Below are 16741 nucleotides of genomic sequence, written 5' to 3' on the forward strand. Positions count from 1 at the left end.
GATACTCAGTAATCCTCACACACTTCCATAAATGAAGCTATGAATTCATTATTTTACAATTTTTGCCTGGCACATGCTTATGAATATACAGTTGAATTAAATTTCATCCAACTTTTAATTAACAAAAAAGGATTTTGCACAGTCTGTCAATAAACCAGGAAAACTTGCTGTAATGTAGGAGAAAGGATTTGGAGATTATTATCAGGATATCTAGTTTCTAGTCATTGGGGCACAATTATTCTTTTCCTTTAACGTTTCAATGCATTTATTTCCTAGACACTAAATGAGCCAATATATGGAACAAAAATGCAGAAAATATTTTCTAAAGCATACATTTAGCCTTATGATGGATGTTTAAAATCTACTTTTCAGCATAGCTATATAAAAATGTGTAATTTTTAAATCGGAGTATATTAATAAACTTTGCTTTGGCCTCTCTCAAGAGTTTCAAAGAACACACACATGGAATCTTTCTTTCTATGTTAGCCAAAAGCAGTAGTTTCATTTATTCAGTGAAGGAGTTGGTTGTGTTCTACAAGGAGTTTGATTACCATTTTCTATTACAGTCAGGTCAGCTTTTGAAAGCATGAAATCCTTGATAGTCACCCTAACTCTTCCCTTAGACCTTAGTTTTACAAACTTAGTTGTTTTTCTTTTTTTGGATTTATTTATTTTTATGTGTTTGATTTTTTTGTCTGTCTGAAATACAAACTTTTCTTTTTAAGTATCAGTTTTCTATTACTACTTCTTTTTATTGGATCAGGAAAAAAGAGTGGAAAATTATAGGAAGGCTATATTCATACCTTTTAACATTTGGCTCAGATGAGGATTGGACAGATGAGGAACATTTAGGGTCTGCATTTCTGTAGCTAGGATAAGAGAACATTGCTTAGTTTATAGACTTCCTTCTGGTTTTGGGCTTATGAAATAGAAAGATGTATTTCCCTTTCATCAAAATGCCTCATGAATGAATAGCTAGTATAAAATTGAGAGTGTTTCAAAGACGAATCATCCTAATACACTAAAATGGATTTCCATAAATTAGAGTTTTAGAGGTCACTTAAAAGAATGTCTTAAAAGTTATGTGCTAGTTACTTCCTTTTAAGCAAAGTGTACTTGCTATGTAAAAATGCGTGTCTATTATTAGTGAATACTTAAAAGATTACTTGAGAAAAACAATGAAAACGTTGCTAGTTTGATTTGACAGATTTGATGCGCAATTCCATCCTCAGTGTCTATAATTAGAAATTTTAGACAATTATTACACTATGTATCCTGCTTTGCTTATGTGGATAAGAGTTCTGAATCTAAAACATTTTTTCTTTAAACATTTTATTTATTTATTTATTCATGAGAGATACACATACACAGAGACGCAGAGACACAGGCAGAGGGAGAAGCAAGCTCCTCTCAGGGAACCCGATGTGAGACTCAATCCCAGACCCCGGGATCATACCCTGAGCCGAAGGCAGATGCTCAACTGTCGAGCTACCCAGGCATCCCTGAATCTAATCCATTTTACGTAATACTTGAGTTTTCCTTTTTTTTTTTTTTTTTTTTTTACAAATAGAGCATTTATTTTACATTAATAGATTTTAAGTATCCCAACAAATATGTATTCTTCTGAAGTTTTCAATGGTGTAATTTCAAGTAGGATTAAAATTTGTCTTGTTTAGCTAACTGTATGGATTTCTGTGAATTTATTCAACATTTAGATTTAATCAACAAAGTCCCTAGCTAATTTTAATAAAACTATGTTTCCTTATGTATATATTTGTATTAGCCTAGAGAAGGATGAAGATGTTGGCATTTAGTTTACTTGTTGGGAAGGAAGGGGCATAGAGGTATGAGCGAGATTCATATTTGTTTTTCTTACAAGTCTTTGTTTTGTTTTACTGATTATAGTAAATACTTTTACCTTTTGATATTTAAGAGAATATTAATGGGAGAGTTTTCAATTTTTCTTCCCTTCCATCCTCCAGCTTTCCTCACTCTTTTCCTCCTTCCTTCCCTTCTTCCTTCTTTATTTCCTTTCTTCCTCTCTCCCTTCCTCTTTTCTTCTCTACACTTTTCATTCTTTCCTACATCTCTCCTCTCTTCCTTCAATCCCTATTTCAGTGTTTTGTTTTCTTGCTTTAAAGAAGAATATACATCATATATTTTCATTCCCATTAAATTATAATTGGCCCATAATAAGAATCTATTAAATACCTCAATACGATATTCTTTTATTTGATTTTTCTTCAATGTCACAATATTCCCTCCTTGTCATTGAGACTTAGTTCTAGAAAAGTTTTCTCAGATTGTTTTCCTTCACGAGGAACACTACAGTGATTACAGAAGACAATGATAAAGAACTCCTAAAAACTTATTTCACATTGTGTAGTGGGGGAATTTGTGTGTCAACTCACCAACTCAGAAGCTTGAAGAACTGTTAGGACCTATTACTCCAAAGAGTGCTCACTGGCTTATTATTGAGAGATCATATGACATGAAAATATATGAATTCATTGTCTATTCTAACCATGAAAAAACTGTTTAATCTGCTGAAGAAATTTAAATAATTTCAGATGGGAAAAATGCTTCATTCCATTAATCTACAAGTACTGTCTGTCTATATGATATAATCTAATTGACTAAATCATCTTTCTAATCACTGGATTTATATCAGGAAGACACAACCTTTACTTTTTCAGTTCTTGTCTCTATCAGCTCTAAATTAGTTTGGAGGTGAGATTAGCAGAGCAGCCCCAGAGGACTCTAATGTTGTAGCAAATGCTTCTCTAATGAAGAGGAAATTTATACTTCCTCAGTGGAATTGTTTATCTAGCAGTGAATCAGAAATCCACTGTCACAATTTGAATTTTTTCTACTCATCGCTAATTATGCTTCTCTTGCCGTAGCAGTGAGAAATCCCACAATGCATGGGAACAATAAGGAGGCAGAGGTGAAGAGATCTTTACACATTATTTCTAAACTTCACTTTTGCTGTATTTTAATCAAAGCATTCTATTTAAACAAAGTCTATGTCATATCAGCACCTGCTTTTCAATTTATCTTATAAAGAAGTCTGATTTTTAATATATCAGGTGTTCTTAATTCAAATATATCTGTCTACTTTGAATTTAGTCAACATTTGTGGAAGATGTGAGAAAAATAAATATTATGTAATCTAATTAGAGCTCAGTACTGTGGGAAAAATCTGGTCTGAAACTGGCTACGCTTGAATCCAAGGATCATCATTGGTGACTACAAGGATAAATAATTTCAAATTTAACTATTTCTCATCTTTGGCCTCTGGGTCTCTCTCATAAGTAGAGAGACATATTTTCTTTTTGTGTGGGAGAACAAGTACCAAAGCTTTCCTCTTTCAGGCATATCCTCCAACCACCTATCATCCTCTGTGGACTTTACCTCACCCTCAGTAACTCTGCCAATCAATCATTCTTTTTTTCCCCCTAGTAAAATATTTCTATCACCTAGGAAAGTATAGAGAATAATAACATTAACACCTGTCTACCATCAGATAGCTCTATCAAATCTTGTTTTTTTATGTATTTACTATAGACTATTTTTGTTTTATTTCAGAAAAATGTATTATAAGTACATTTAAAATCTCCTATGTAATTTTTTCAGTCCTCTTTCTCTCTTTTTACATGTAACTACTATCCTTAATTTCTTTCTTTTTTTTCATTTCCAGACATATTTTAATCCTATTCCTTCACATTTACAAATCAATAAGTATATATATAATTGTTTTGTATTTTTATATTTCATGTAAATGGCACTAAGTAATTTATAAGTGCAACTTTTGATAAACATTGCTATTGATATTAATTTCTTTAAAATTTTGTTTTAAAATTCACTTGAGAAAGAGAAGACAGAGAGAGAGAGCATGAGCAGTGGGGAGAGGCAGAGGGAAAGGAACAAGCTGACTCCTCATTGAGCCAGGACCCTGAGATCATAATATAAGCCAAAGTCAGATGCTTAACCATCTGAGCCACCCAGGCACCCCTTGAAATCAATTTCTGTTAATATTTGAGTTCTAGTTTATTCATCTTAAGTACGAATAACATTCTATTATGTGAATATAATACTATATAGTGTTGCATCAATATATATGTTTTTATACTTATAGTTTTACACATAGTGGACAGATACACACACACACTCACACATATTTTTTTTCCTATTAATAGGCATTTGAGTTGTTTCTAATTTCTCACTATTACCAGGATTAGGACAATGAATTTCTTACTTGCATCTCTTTGCACATAGGTATTAGAGTATAAATCTAGAAATGAAATTATAGACTTGAAGGTATGCACACTTCCACATTTATTGGATTTAGCCAAATGCTTTCCAATGTAGAAAACCAATTTATACACCCACCAAGAGTATATGTTGGCTCTTTTTATTCCACAATCTTGCCAATGATTAATTTTATCAGATTATTTATTTTTTTCTAATTGAATGACTTGAACTGTTATTCAGGTTTCTCTTTCTTTTTTCTTTTCTTTCTTTTCTTTCTTTTCTTTTCATTTCATTTCATTTCTTTTCTTTTCTTTTCCTTTCTACTCTGTCTCTGTATCTCTCTTAGACTTAGCTTGGATATCACCTCCCTCAGGAAGCCTTCCCAGATACACAAAGACTAAATTAGTTGTTCTTGTGCTTCCATTTGTAGTTAAGTTAGCACTGTGAATACTGCATTAGAATGACCTGTTTACATTTTTCTCCCCATATTCATTCAGCTTTCTAAGGAAAGATATAGTGTATTTTTCCTCTTATATCCAATGTTGTGATAAGTATTGAATTAGTTGATTCATGAAGGAGAAACCCCAAAGGAACAAGAAAGGAAATTGGTATCTTGTAGGAAAGGATTTCCTTTTAGATATAAAGTTAGTCACAATGCTAAAAACTATAGGACAGTGGATTCAGTTACAAAATAACCCCCACTTTGGGAAAACTTTTATCTCGGATACATATCTATGTATATACCTACATATAGAAATGATCCAGAAGATAAATTATCTAATGATTTGCATATTTTTTCAGTACGATGAACTATGTGACCTATTTATTTGTTTTGGTCAAACAAAGTGGAAATATACTGTAACACACAACACGTTTAATTTTCAAAGTTAAGAGGCATATTTGTGGTTTTCTTTTGTTCTTTTTATTCTTAATTTGTGTTCTTTTTAATTTCTTAAGGCATACCATGGCCATAACATCTATTATAAATACACTTATGAAAAGATCTAGTACTGATTGGCAGACTTCAGCTGGTATCACTGAAAGCAGAATTTGAGGTGCAAGCAGGTTGTATCCTGTTTCCTAGTGGACTACATGCCTGGGATGTCTGAGAAATCTTACTAATTAGCATTGATTAGGATTTATTGCTTAATTTGCTCTCATACATAGCATTTCCACTTTCACTACTATAAGTAGATAGTCAATCCCAAATATCATGTAGAAACAAGCAGATTTTTAAAGCCAAAACAGAAATGAAAAAGACATGGTATTGAGTCAGCAATGCCTTTAATTTAAAGGTGAAAATGGATCTATATGTTTAGGAAGTAATGGAATAAAGTTTCAGAATTAAACATTCACCTTTAAAAAAATAATAATTGTATAAGCTTAGAAAGAAGCTTCATTGTAAATTATAGTCATAATTTTAAGAACAATCTTGGGAAAGTTAAATTGACCATACCTAAAATTTTAGCTAATACTCAGGATAATATAGTTTGATAACAAGAGCAATGAACTTAGAGAATAATTCATACATTGAGTTTCCCCTAAACTCTTACCAATGATATAAGTTAAGGTAAGTCCTTTATTCTATGCTTCAGCTATGAAATGAATAGACTTAAGGGGAGAGAATAGGACCAGAGAGTATCTTAAGATTCCTTTTTTATTGGACAGCCCTTTGTAAAACAACCTTATATGACATACAAAACATCTTGAACATAATCAGTTACTCTAAAATATTGGGTGATATTTAGTCAAAGGACAAGAGAATAATTAGCCCATGGATCCTCAGCGAATATGTCCCTACTGGGGAAAAAAAAAAAAAACTGAATATGAGATGCAGGTCAGGATTATGGAATGGCAACTCTCTTTCATTGCTGCTACATGATAAAAAGCTGTTAGGAAATATTTTCTAGTCAATTCACAGTCTTGGAAAGCAGAAAGAAATATATAGGGAAATCACAGTGCACTGAGGTACAAGCCTTTCCAAGAAAAACAGTGGCATGACCAAGAGTGCAAACCAGGCTTCTGGACCTCTGGGTCTTTTCTCTATATGCTGCCTCTACAGTTTTCACTAATAGGTTATAATAATTTTTATTCAGTGGGGCTTATTTTGGCAAAAAAAGGAGAGGGGTTGATACATTTTGACATTGTTATATGTAATGATTACCAAAAAACACACAATTTTCACCCATGATATCAATAAGTCATCAAATACACTACTTTTTCTTCATCATTCAAGGAATAGCTTTAGGCTGCTGCTAGTCAATATCATTTTTCAACACTCATCTGACTAATCATGACCTTTATGGCAAGCTGTTGTAACCTGTACCACAAGCTATATATTCCCATTCAAAGAGAATCTGACTAGGGATTCGTAGATGTATTACAATGGGATAAATTATATGGAAATGTAAATAGGCTTCATTATCTTGGGACTTCATGAAAAAAGAAAAACCTACCCCATATAAATTATGTTCCAGGAACAGAAAACTATTCACAGAGGTATTCTACAGCAGACCAAATAAAATACACAGGTTATTTTTTGCAAGGTAAAAAGCAAAACAAAACGAAACGCACACACACACGAACAAAAACAGTTCTTCTTGTGAGATGGCCTCCATCACAGCATGCTAACAGACCTCAATCCCCACTGCTAATTAAGATTTAGCAGGGACAAGTCTTGTCCAAGGAGTGTATTGATAGTCAACACCCATATGGATAGATAAACTGCCAAATTACTTTGGAAAGGAGAGTCATGTCCAAGGATTAAGTAAAAGATAATTTGTATTCTAGCTTTTGTGGCTTCAAAGTCTGAACTCATTTACTACTGCAATAATCAGATCATCAGCCCTAGGAAAGTTCAGCTTAGTTCAAAACACTGACCTGCATTTTTATGGAGACTAACTTTAGAAGAGATTTATGTATATATTCAAGCAAACCTTTACCTGCACAAGTTTGATTGGATTCATCTTCGTTACTTCCACAATCATTAGCTCCATCACAGAGCCATCTCTTGGGGATACAGCGGTTATTCTTGCATTTAAATTGATCATCAGGACAGCTATGATTGACTGGGGAAGGGTAGGAGGATGGAGGGGGAGGAGAAGCAAATTTAATTACTTAAAATTGAAAACAATTACGGTTACTTTAAGTTATAGAAAACTTACAGTAATTAATATAGTACAATAAATGCCACAGCCTCTTTCATTCATTATTTTATAGTTTATAGAAAATATTAATATTTGAGGCTCTGTCAAAAAGTAATACTTTTATAGAAGACACCAAGTAATAAAATATCTCACATAAAATGAAATATAGACACTTGTTCATGTCTTCACTAAAACCAACTATATCACTATGTTCGCTTTCCCATCCTATATCACAAGGAACACAATTTCAGAATTGTTGCTGAAAACATTGAAAATAATCTCAAATTTTAACATGATATATAACAAGTATGTATGAAATAACTACATCACATATCAGAAATACATTTTCATAAGCCACATACTTTTTCAGTACTTTTTGAAATATTAGATAAGCCTGATTTTGTTATGCTTTGCCAGTGTTTCTTGGGACTGGAAGGAAAAAAAAATGCAACACTTGAGACTTGGAGTTGATGCTAAATATGAGATCCTGCATAATTTTAATAACAAAAATGACCATCCAGGGTTTCATTCCTAGTTCAAACAAATAACCATGCAACCACAAAATATACTGAGGACAAGACTGATCCTCATATGGGAAGCTGTGCACAGCTAAGGATTAAACCTCCAATATCTAAGCACAGCAGGAGGCCATCTTAAAGTTAACCTTCTGTGATTATTTTTCCTGCATCCTGGAGGCTAAATTCCTAACTGAATTGGCATGCTCCTCAGTATTTGTTTCACCACTTCACGTTCTTTTTGAAGTAATTTTCCTTGTGCCCAGTAGTTGCACTTCTGTATGATAAAAATAAATTTTGGTATTAGAGTTACTTAGAATTGGAAAAATAGCCATTTTATCATGCTGTTGCATAGCAAATGTATGCGTTTCCAGCCGGTTTCTATAAAACACTATTTTTAAAGTTGCTTAGGAGACAAAGTGGTTTTATCACTTTTTCAGAAAGTTTTTATTCATGTATAGTAAAAAAGAAAAAAGTAGGGGGGTAGCCTATGTTTCCTGGAATTTCAGCTTGATTAACATTTTCTACTGGCTTCAGGGAGTTTAGCAAAAATAGTTGCTCATGAGAATAAAAGTCATCCAATATATTAGAGGGTCAAAATTTTAAAGTAACAAGATTATGCAAAAATACTTTAGTGAAGCTTGATTAGGGACCTTTGCAATTTTCATCAATGATGTAAATCAGAATTCAAAAGGAGGCATAAATACAATCCATAGCCCTGTGATTTGGAATTGAGTAGCTAAAGAATAGAAAGTAGAAAGATAACAGAATTCAAGGACAAAGCTTATGAGTATTTAATATATAAATAATCCTCTGAAATGAATGACACAGTGCTAGAATATTAACCATGAGAACTCAGGATTATAATGCTGCTCAGAAAAAAAAAAAAATCACTGCAAGCTTAGAAAAGATCCCATATTGCTGGAAGTTGGCCAGAAATGTTGTTTTCATTGCTCCTTTTGTTTAATCCTGTATTCTCTACGTCCTGGGTGCTATGTTAGACTCTGAGACTATAAAGACACTAAAACATAATGTGTCTCCTCATAAAGTTGTCCATCTCTTAGATGCACCAGATAAGTAGGCATATAATTGAAATATTGTTTGGCACTACCATGATAAAGGAATATACATGAGATGCTTAGCTCCAACTGGGCTATACAGAGAAGGAGATTTTTCAATGTTCACAAAAGACTTCCCTATAAAGGTCATGGTAAACCATGGTGATTTCCATAGGCTGCAGTGTTATAGAGGAGAGGAAAAGAAGGGCATTTTTTAGAGATCTACCTGTAGTCCAACTTGATAAGAACAAAGAAGGTAAGTGTATGCCTGATAGGCATGTAAGGCTAAAAAAGCAAACATGAGTCATAACATGGTTATATGTGAATCAATGGATTTTAGAATTTATCTTGTTGGTTATGGATTTACTGGAATAATGAGATTAGATTTCATCTTATAAATACCACTCTGGAAGCTGTATTGAAAGTTGGCCTTAGTTAAAGGACCAAAAGTGGCAGGAATAATAGCAGGGCACTTGCTGAGTTAATCTAGGATAGAGGACTAATTTAGCCAGTGAAGTTGGAGAGGAGGTAAAGATGGAAAATTAATTATATGGAACTGAATATGGGTTATAAGTGAAACAGAAGACTGCAGGAGAAGTCCATGTATAGGCTTTGGTAATGGTATGGAAACTGATAAAAATAATCAAGAAAAACATCCTGACCAAGAATTTTAACACTACAATGAACAGTACAAATGCAATGCCCCACATACTCATAGAAGAAATGAGTTTCTTTGTGAATTTGTGAAAAGAACAATCATACAGGGAGTAGCATGGACCTAAAGGACTAGTACATGACTATTGTGATAAAATACTTGTGCTCTGCACAGGTGCTCTGTCACTATGCAGGAAGCTGATACACTGGGCGCATTCACTAAAACCATGAATAAGCATTGTGAGTCAGAGACAATTAATGTAATTAATAAATAAAACATCATTTATGTAAAAAAAAAAAGTTGAGAAAAAAAAAAACCTTTATCCTTAGATAAAATCGGTCCTCCCACTCTGAAATTTTTGTCTAATTGTATCAAGTTAGTATTTAAGATATTACTTAGGGATTTATACTTTATAGTAGAGCTATCAGTAGGATTGAAAATATGGAGCACATAATGTTGAAATCAGAGTCCGTATTTGAAAATTAAGGGAAGGTAGTATTATATTCATGTACTACTTACAACTTATGCATTTATATACACCTGGAAATATATTTTAAAACCTCATGGGGAGCCTGGGTGGCTCAGCAGTTGAGCATCTGCCTTCAGCTAGGACGTGATCCCAGGGCCCAGAATCGAGTCCCACATCGGACCCCCTGTAGGAACCTGCTTCTCCCTCTGCCTGTATCTGCCTCTCTCTCTTGTCTCTCATGAATAAATAAATACAAATCTTAAAAAAAGAAACTCAGATTCTTGGAGTTTTGTCCAAAAATAAAGAGAGTTGCATTATACAGATGTTCAGACCAATTCTGTCCATTCTTTTTTTTTTATTAAGATTTTATGCATTTATTTGAGAGAGAGAGAGAGAACAAGTGGTGGGGGGACAGGGAGCAGAAGGAAATGGAGAAGCAGACATCCACTGAGCAAGGAGCCCAACATGGGGTTCAATCTCAGGACTCCAGGATCAAGACTTTAGTTAAGGCAGACATGTAACCAACTGAGCCACCAAGGTACCCAATTCTGTCCATTCTTAACAAAAGATCTTTAAAATTTATTTTTATAATCTTGGATTAAAAAAAAAAAAGAAGAAAGACAAGAAAATGGAGGACCACCAATTAACTCAATTAGTTCAGCCATTCTAACCTGGAAAGTGCTATCAATTAAAAGAAAAACACTTTTCTTTTTAAAATAAGGTCTAGGTCAAATTAAAAGACTAAGGATACATATATACATAGCGTGCCTCTCTCCATATAAAAATATTTTTAGGTATCTCAAAACCATTCCAGTATGACTCTAATCAAATATATTCTCAAAACATTATTTAGTGTATTTCTCAAGATATCTTCCTTCCACATATGTGAGACCATGCCTTATCCCAACCAGAAACATGACACCCTTCCTATTGTGGGAAATGATAACCAGCTAAATAGAAGGCCAAGGGGAGAAAATCAAATCTTGAATTTCTATCTGAGTGCCCCATGTGTGTCTACCGTGTCCTGAGCTAGTGAAGTTAGGTAACAACATGTTCTAAACCCATGTCTGTTTCTTTGAATTTTCTTCAAGGCTCTGTTGCCAAGGAGCAATAGAGTGGATCATGACCTTCTGCACAAGTAATTCTGACTTGAGGGAGTTTAAATTGATTTTCCACATCTTTAAATTCAGAGACCCCAAAGGGTCTCCTATAGCAACCTTCTGACAATGGTGTGGTGACACTGATAGCACAAAACAGGGAAGGAGTGGACTTCTGGAGCACCCCAAAATGATAATATTAAAGTTGTAAAAGGACAAGAAAATCAGGGCCTTAAAACTGTGCAAGGAGACAACCTAAAGTCTATTCTCTATACAAAAGGATGACTAAGGGGGGAAAAATGGAGTTTAATTTTTCTTAGATGTTTTTAAATTTCACAAACTGCTCTGATAGTTCACATGCTAAAAGACTCAGGGAAATGTAATATTACTTGGAGGGAACATACAGCAATTTACTGAATCTTCATCACTTCCATCTAGACAGTCATCATCACCATCACATTTCCAGCGAGCTTGGATACAGTGTCTGTTTTTACAGCGGAATTCTCCAGCTTTGCATATGTGAGGCAATACTTCTCCAGGATTAACTAAGGTTAAAAATAAAACAAACAACAACAACAAAACAAAACAAGACAAGACATATGAACAATACTAGCTATATTCAGTTCATTACAATGTAAGCTTTGTTTTAATAACAAAAATTCTGATTCATTTCATGTTATCGAAAACATGAAAACGTCTTAACATTGCAATGACAACCATCTTTGGAGATGAGAAAAATTCAAGGTTTTCTGACAATAATTATTCTACTAAGAATTTTAAAGATTTATTCTAAACAACCATCACCAATATAATAAGTAATACCGACAATAACAACATACTATCACCTCATATTCCCTCTAAGTGTGTAGTTTTACTTTTTAAAGAGCTTTCATTGATAATCTCAATTATTATCATGACCTATTATAGGGCCACAGCAAAAAATTTTTTTCACCTCCATTTTACAGATAAGTACATCCCAAATTAATCAAAATGAAAAAAAATTAGACAGTAGCACAGCCACAATGGCTATATTAACCGTGCTGGTCTGCAAGTGGGAGAAAAATTCAGGTCTGGTTGGATATTCCTGGAGGTATTAAATTATGAAAAATGATCTCATTATACATCCGATTCTATATAGTGTTTTCTCTATATACCCCATGTTCTCTCATCAAATGTTAGGAATTCAGTTGATTGGGATTTATTCACAAATTGAAAGGGTGATGATGATGATGATGATGATGATGATGATGATGATGATTTTTTTCTCTTTGAGTGGATTTGATAGGAGTCTACAAAGAGGAATATGTGGGAATGGTTAAAATAAATGATTTGTCTTTCATGAACTGAAAAATATGTTGAATTTTCAAAAGCTAGTTTATTGCTAAGAGAAACAAAAGTTAATCTTTCTATAGAAATCCTGATGGCTTTAACCTTTATTTTGGATAAGTCATTTGGACTGAGGAACTGTCACAGAATCTATATACATGCCAATAATAAGGGATGTCAAGAAAATATATTAAGCATTTCCAGAATGCTTTGTGTTAGCGCTCCTTTAATCCTTGCATTTTCCCTGCTCCAAAGAATGGAAGAGGGAATGTGACTCTTGAACCATCACTGTGGAGAATCTGCTTCAAAAAGTTATGCAGTGAGGCACAAGGCTTTAGGGTTCCTGTGTTTGGAAAAGGAAATCCACCCATGAAATCCAGACTCCTAGTTAAGGTTTTAAGAGTAAAAACTAATCAGTGTGGTAAATGAACTATTCAATTTGAATAAAGGTAAGCCTGTCTTTTCTATCCCCTCTCAGACAAGTAGACACTGTCTGTAGAAACTGGCAGTAATTCTGTCTCCCTTTTTAATTCTAATCCTTTTCAGTAACAAAATGCTGAAGCAGCAATTTCTTTAATGATACAATTTCTGTAAAGTCACTTGAATGTAAAATAATAATAATAATAATAAAAATTGTAAATTGTTATCTGTATAGAACAAGTCCCAAATAGGAATTGATAACAAAATAAAAACAAAAAGGAAGATCGCTGGGTCTCCTAGTCACCCCAAGGATGTTCTTTATAGCAGTAACTGGGAGTGAGGATAGTAACTAAAGCAAAGTGGAAATACATTGGGATATGTCTGGGCCTTTGTAAGATAGAGCTTTTCTCTCAAAATCTCTAGAATTGATCACTGATGACACACAAACTATCCTTATTTTGAGTCTCAAGTTTGCTCAATTGGACCCTAATATTTTCAAGGGTGGGGTAATTTCTTCTTTGAATCCACATAAACTCAGCTTAAAACTGGGCATTTTTAATGAAGAGGATTTAGATTAATTTCTATTCCTTAATGATTAGGGCTAATGGTCAACAATCTCTCATTTCAAAAAAAAAAAAAAAAAAATTTGAGGATCCCTGGGTGGCTCAGCGGTTTAGTGCCTGCCTTTGGCCCAGGGTGTGATCCTGGGGTCCTGGGATTGAGTTCCACATCAGGGTCCCTGCATGGAGCCTGCTTCTCCCTCTGCCTGTGTCTCTGCCTCTCTCTCTCTCTCTCTCTCTCTCTGTCTCTCATGAATAAATAAATAAAATCTTAAAAAAAAATTCCAGTCAGACAAGAAATCTGATTTGAAATGTGATCAGCTTCCTCCAAACTTAAGTTCAGCTTTAAGATTTTCTTTAGTCTCTCTATAGTTGATGCCAAAGAAATGCTAGGTCTTTCTTTGACGTAGCATTGACATCTATGAAACAACTATGTCAGCTGTTTCATAGTTTGAGGATTGGAAAACCCAAGAAACCATTTTTTTTTTTCTGATAACCTTCCCACCAATTTAAAAAGCTTAGCTTTCACATGGACTTTTGATCAAATAAACTCAACTGACAGTTTTAGGAAATGATCAAGGATATACATATACAAGAGTGAAATTATAGCTGCTTCTGAACAATTACATCTATACTAAAGAAAAGCAAGGTGTTTAGGAAAAGACAAACCATCCTCCCCCCTCAAACTAATATTTTAAACTAAATATTCTTTAACAAAAACAATTTGGAGATAATATCTTTAAGTCTGCTTAGAGTTTAAATGTTTTTCAAGTGATATTTAGACCATTATGGAAAGAATACAAATAGGCAAAATTCCCAAACTTGTTTTAAACACGTTTTCAAATATGTGTGGATTGTTGGTTATTTTTAAGTGATATTTACTAGTACAAAGGTGGTGATTTTCAAAAATATATGATGACAATGCCCAAAGTTTCATTTTCATTTTTCATAACAGTTACAAACAATTGTTTGAAAATCAATAGAGTCAACTTCCTGACTGACATCAGTCAATTTACTGATATTGATCTATATCAATGTCATTAGTATATACCATTATCATTTGTGACAGTAATTAGATATTGCTTATATCCATAAGAACAGATATAATCAAACATTCACAAATATCTTTGACATTTTAAAGTGTCTGCAAGTCTTCTAGGCCCTATAATTTGTTGAGTACGTGGCATTTCTCCATGGTATTTTCTAGAGCAGAGAGCAGTTTTTTTTTTTTTTTTTCTTGGCCAAATGAGTAAAGATAACATCTCCCTTCAGGGCAAATGTTGGGCAGATTTTCTAGCAGACTCATGCTTAGGGTTCTTCAGTGTGAATACAAATTCACTGTGTGTGCAGAATTCACCTAGACCTTCCTGTGCATTGCTTCTGTATGATTTAGGGGTAGGTGGGGCAAGGAGAACGAATATGAACATGAAACTCATGCTGCCTGCTGGTGACATGAATAATAAAATCTTCTGTGTCTGATCCAGGAATTATGTGTCTTCTGTCAGAATCTATGAATCTTTGACAAATTCACATATTAGCTTGCCTAGGGTTAAATCTTAGACCCTTCAGAATTGTTGACATATTAGTAATTATTTTAAAGAATACTGGGTTCTCATTTCCAAAGTTGTTCAAGGTATATGACATTTAGTTTTTTTGTAGTCCTAACCCAAGTCTTCCAGATGTAGTATGTTACAAAGAAACCATGTTGTCAATGCTATCAGGAATATGCAGGACTTGTAATGATAGAAGAGAGATTATTTTTGTCCATTATCAAGAAAATATTTAATGTGATAGGTGATAATCTGGATAAGATGGCATTTTAGACATTAAAACAGCATGGTCTTTTTCCAAGCATTGACCTAATTCTGTGGAATTGGGAAGCAATGTCATTTATTTCAGCACCCTAGCTGATGGCCAGGGAATCTAACTACTTCCATGAGAACCAATGAGATGATGAAGCAAGTATATTTGGCATCACATAAGAGAGCCAATAGCACCTAGAAAAAAGATTAATATCCATCTACCTTGCAAAAGCCTCTATAAGAGCCATTTTATAGACCATTTTTATATATTTAATGTTTCCACTTGAAATTCTTAAATGTAGGAAGGACAATGTCACATACAGAACAGAATTCACTGAGAATAGAACCAGGCATAGAATAGACGTTAAAAAATACTTGCTGCTTAACTTACTGGAATTATCAGAGATTTAATTCTACATTACAGCCATTCATTATAGTGAGAAATTCTATCTCTGGGGACTATATAAGTACTTCAGGAAAATAGTATCACTTCAATTGGCTAAAAAGCTAATAAATAGTCTTCTATCATCATCCAAGATCATGGGGGAAGTTAGCTTAACTGAAGGAAAAAAATCTACATGTAAATTAACAGAAAGAGTGATAAAGTTTCCCCTCCCAAGCCAAAAAAATTGAACATACAGAAAAGGCTCCATGTATGTCACTTAGTTCCAATGTTTTTTTTTGTTTGTTTGTTTTTGTTTTTTTTAGTTCCAATGTTTAAAACAATTTTTTAAATTCTTTTTAAATTTTATTTATTTATTTATTTATTTATTTATTTATTTATTTATTTATTAATGATAGACACACACACACACACAGAAAGAGAGAGAGAGAGAGAGAGGCAGAGACACAGGAGGAGGGAGAAGCAGGCTCCATGCCTGGAGCCTGATGTGGGACTCGATCCCGGGACTCCAGGATCGCGCCCTGTGCCAAAGGCAGGCGTCAAACCGCTGAGCCACCCAGGGATCCCCCAGTTCCAAAGTTTAATGTGACTGATCCTATATAGCACTTGGGTGTTTGGGCTGACACATAGAGTACTTTTAATATATTAATAAGTGCTAGAATTGCAAGCTTTGCTTTAGAGTTCTACTTTGCACCGTGAATTTGAAAACTGATGTAAAACCTGTAATTCTACCACCAGGGTCACTTCCAATAAAAATATTACAACATGATATCAGCAGTAAGAAAGTTGACAAAGTAATAAATGATCCTTTAATTTAACCAGGATCAAAAATAAAATAACATGAATCATAACATTCCCAGCAAGGACTCGTCAGGTCTCAGACATCCTATGATACCAGCTATTAGAATATTGAAATTAGAAGGTCTCCACATGACTCTTCCATGCACTACAAAAGGAAATATACATTCTAGAATTAGTTTCCAGTAAAAACTGGAGATTTCTGGAGTTAATATCCAAATCATAATGAAGTGAAGGG

At 33.7% G+C, this 16741-nt stretch overlaps 1 protein-coding gene across 1 annotated transcript in view; it reads right to left on the reverse strand.

Annotated features, from left to right (window-relative positions):
* LRP1B (LDL receptor related protein 1B) overlaps positions 1-16741 on the reverse strand; it is a 1837374-nt gene that overhangs the window by 685745 nt on the left and 1134888 nt on the right. The window contains exons 16-17 of the mRNA XM_049097407.1: positions 11599-11739; positions 7197-7322 (exon numbers count right to left, since the gene is read on the reverse strand). Coding sequence (XP_048953364.1) covers positions 7197-7322; positions 11599-11739 — 267 coding nt within the window. The remainder of the gene's footprint in view (positions 1-7196; positions 7323-11598; positions 11740-16741) is intronic.

Source organism: Canis lupus, chromosome 19, assembly GCF_003254725.2.
Source record: "Canis lupus dingo isolate Sandy chromosome 19, ASM325472v2, whole genome shotgun sequence".
Classification (NCBI taxonomy): domain Eukaryota; kingdom Metazoa; phylum Chordata; class Mammalia; order Carnivora; family Canidae; genus Canis; species Canis lupus.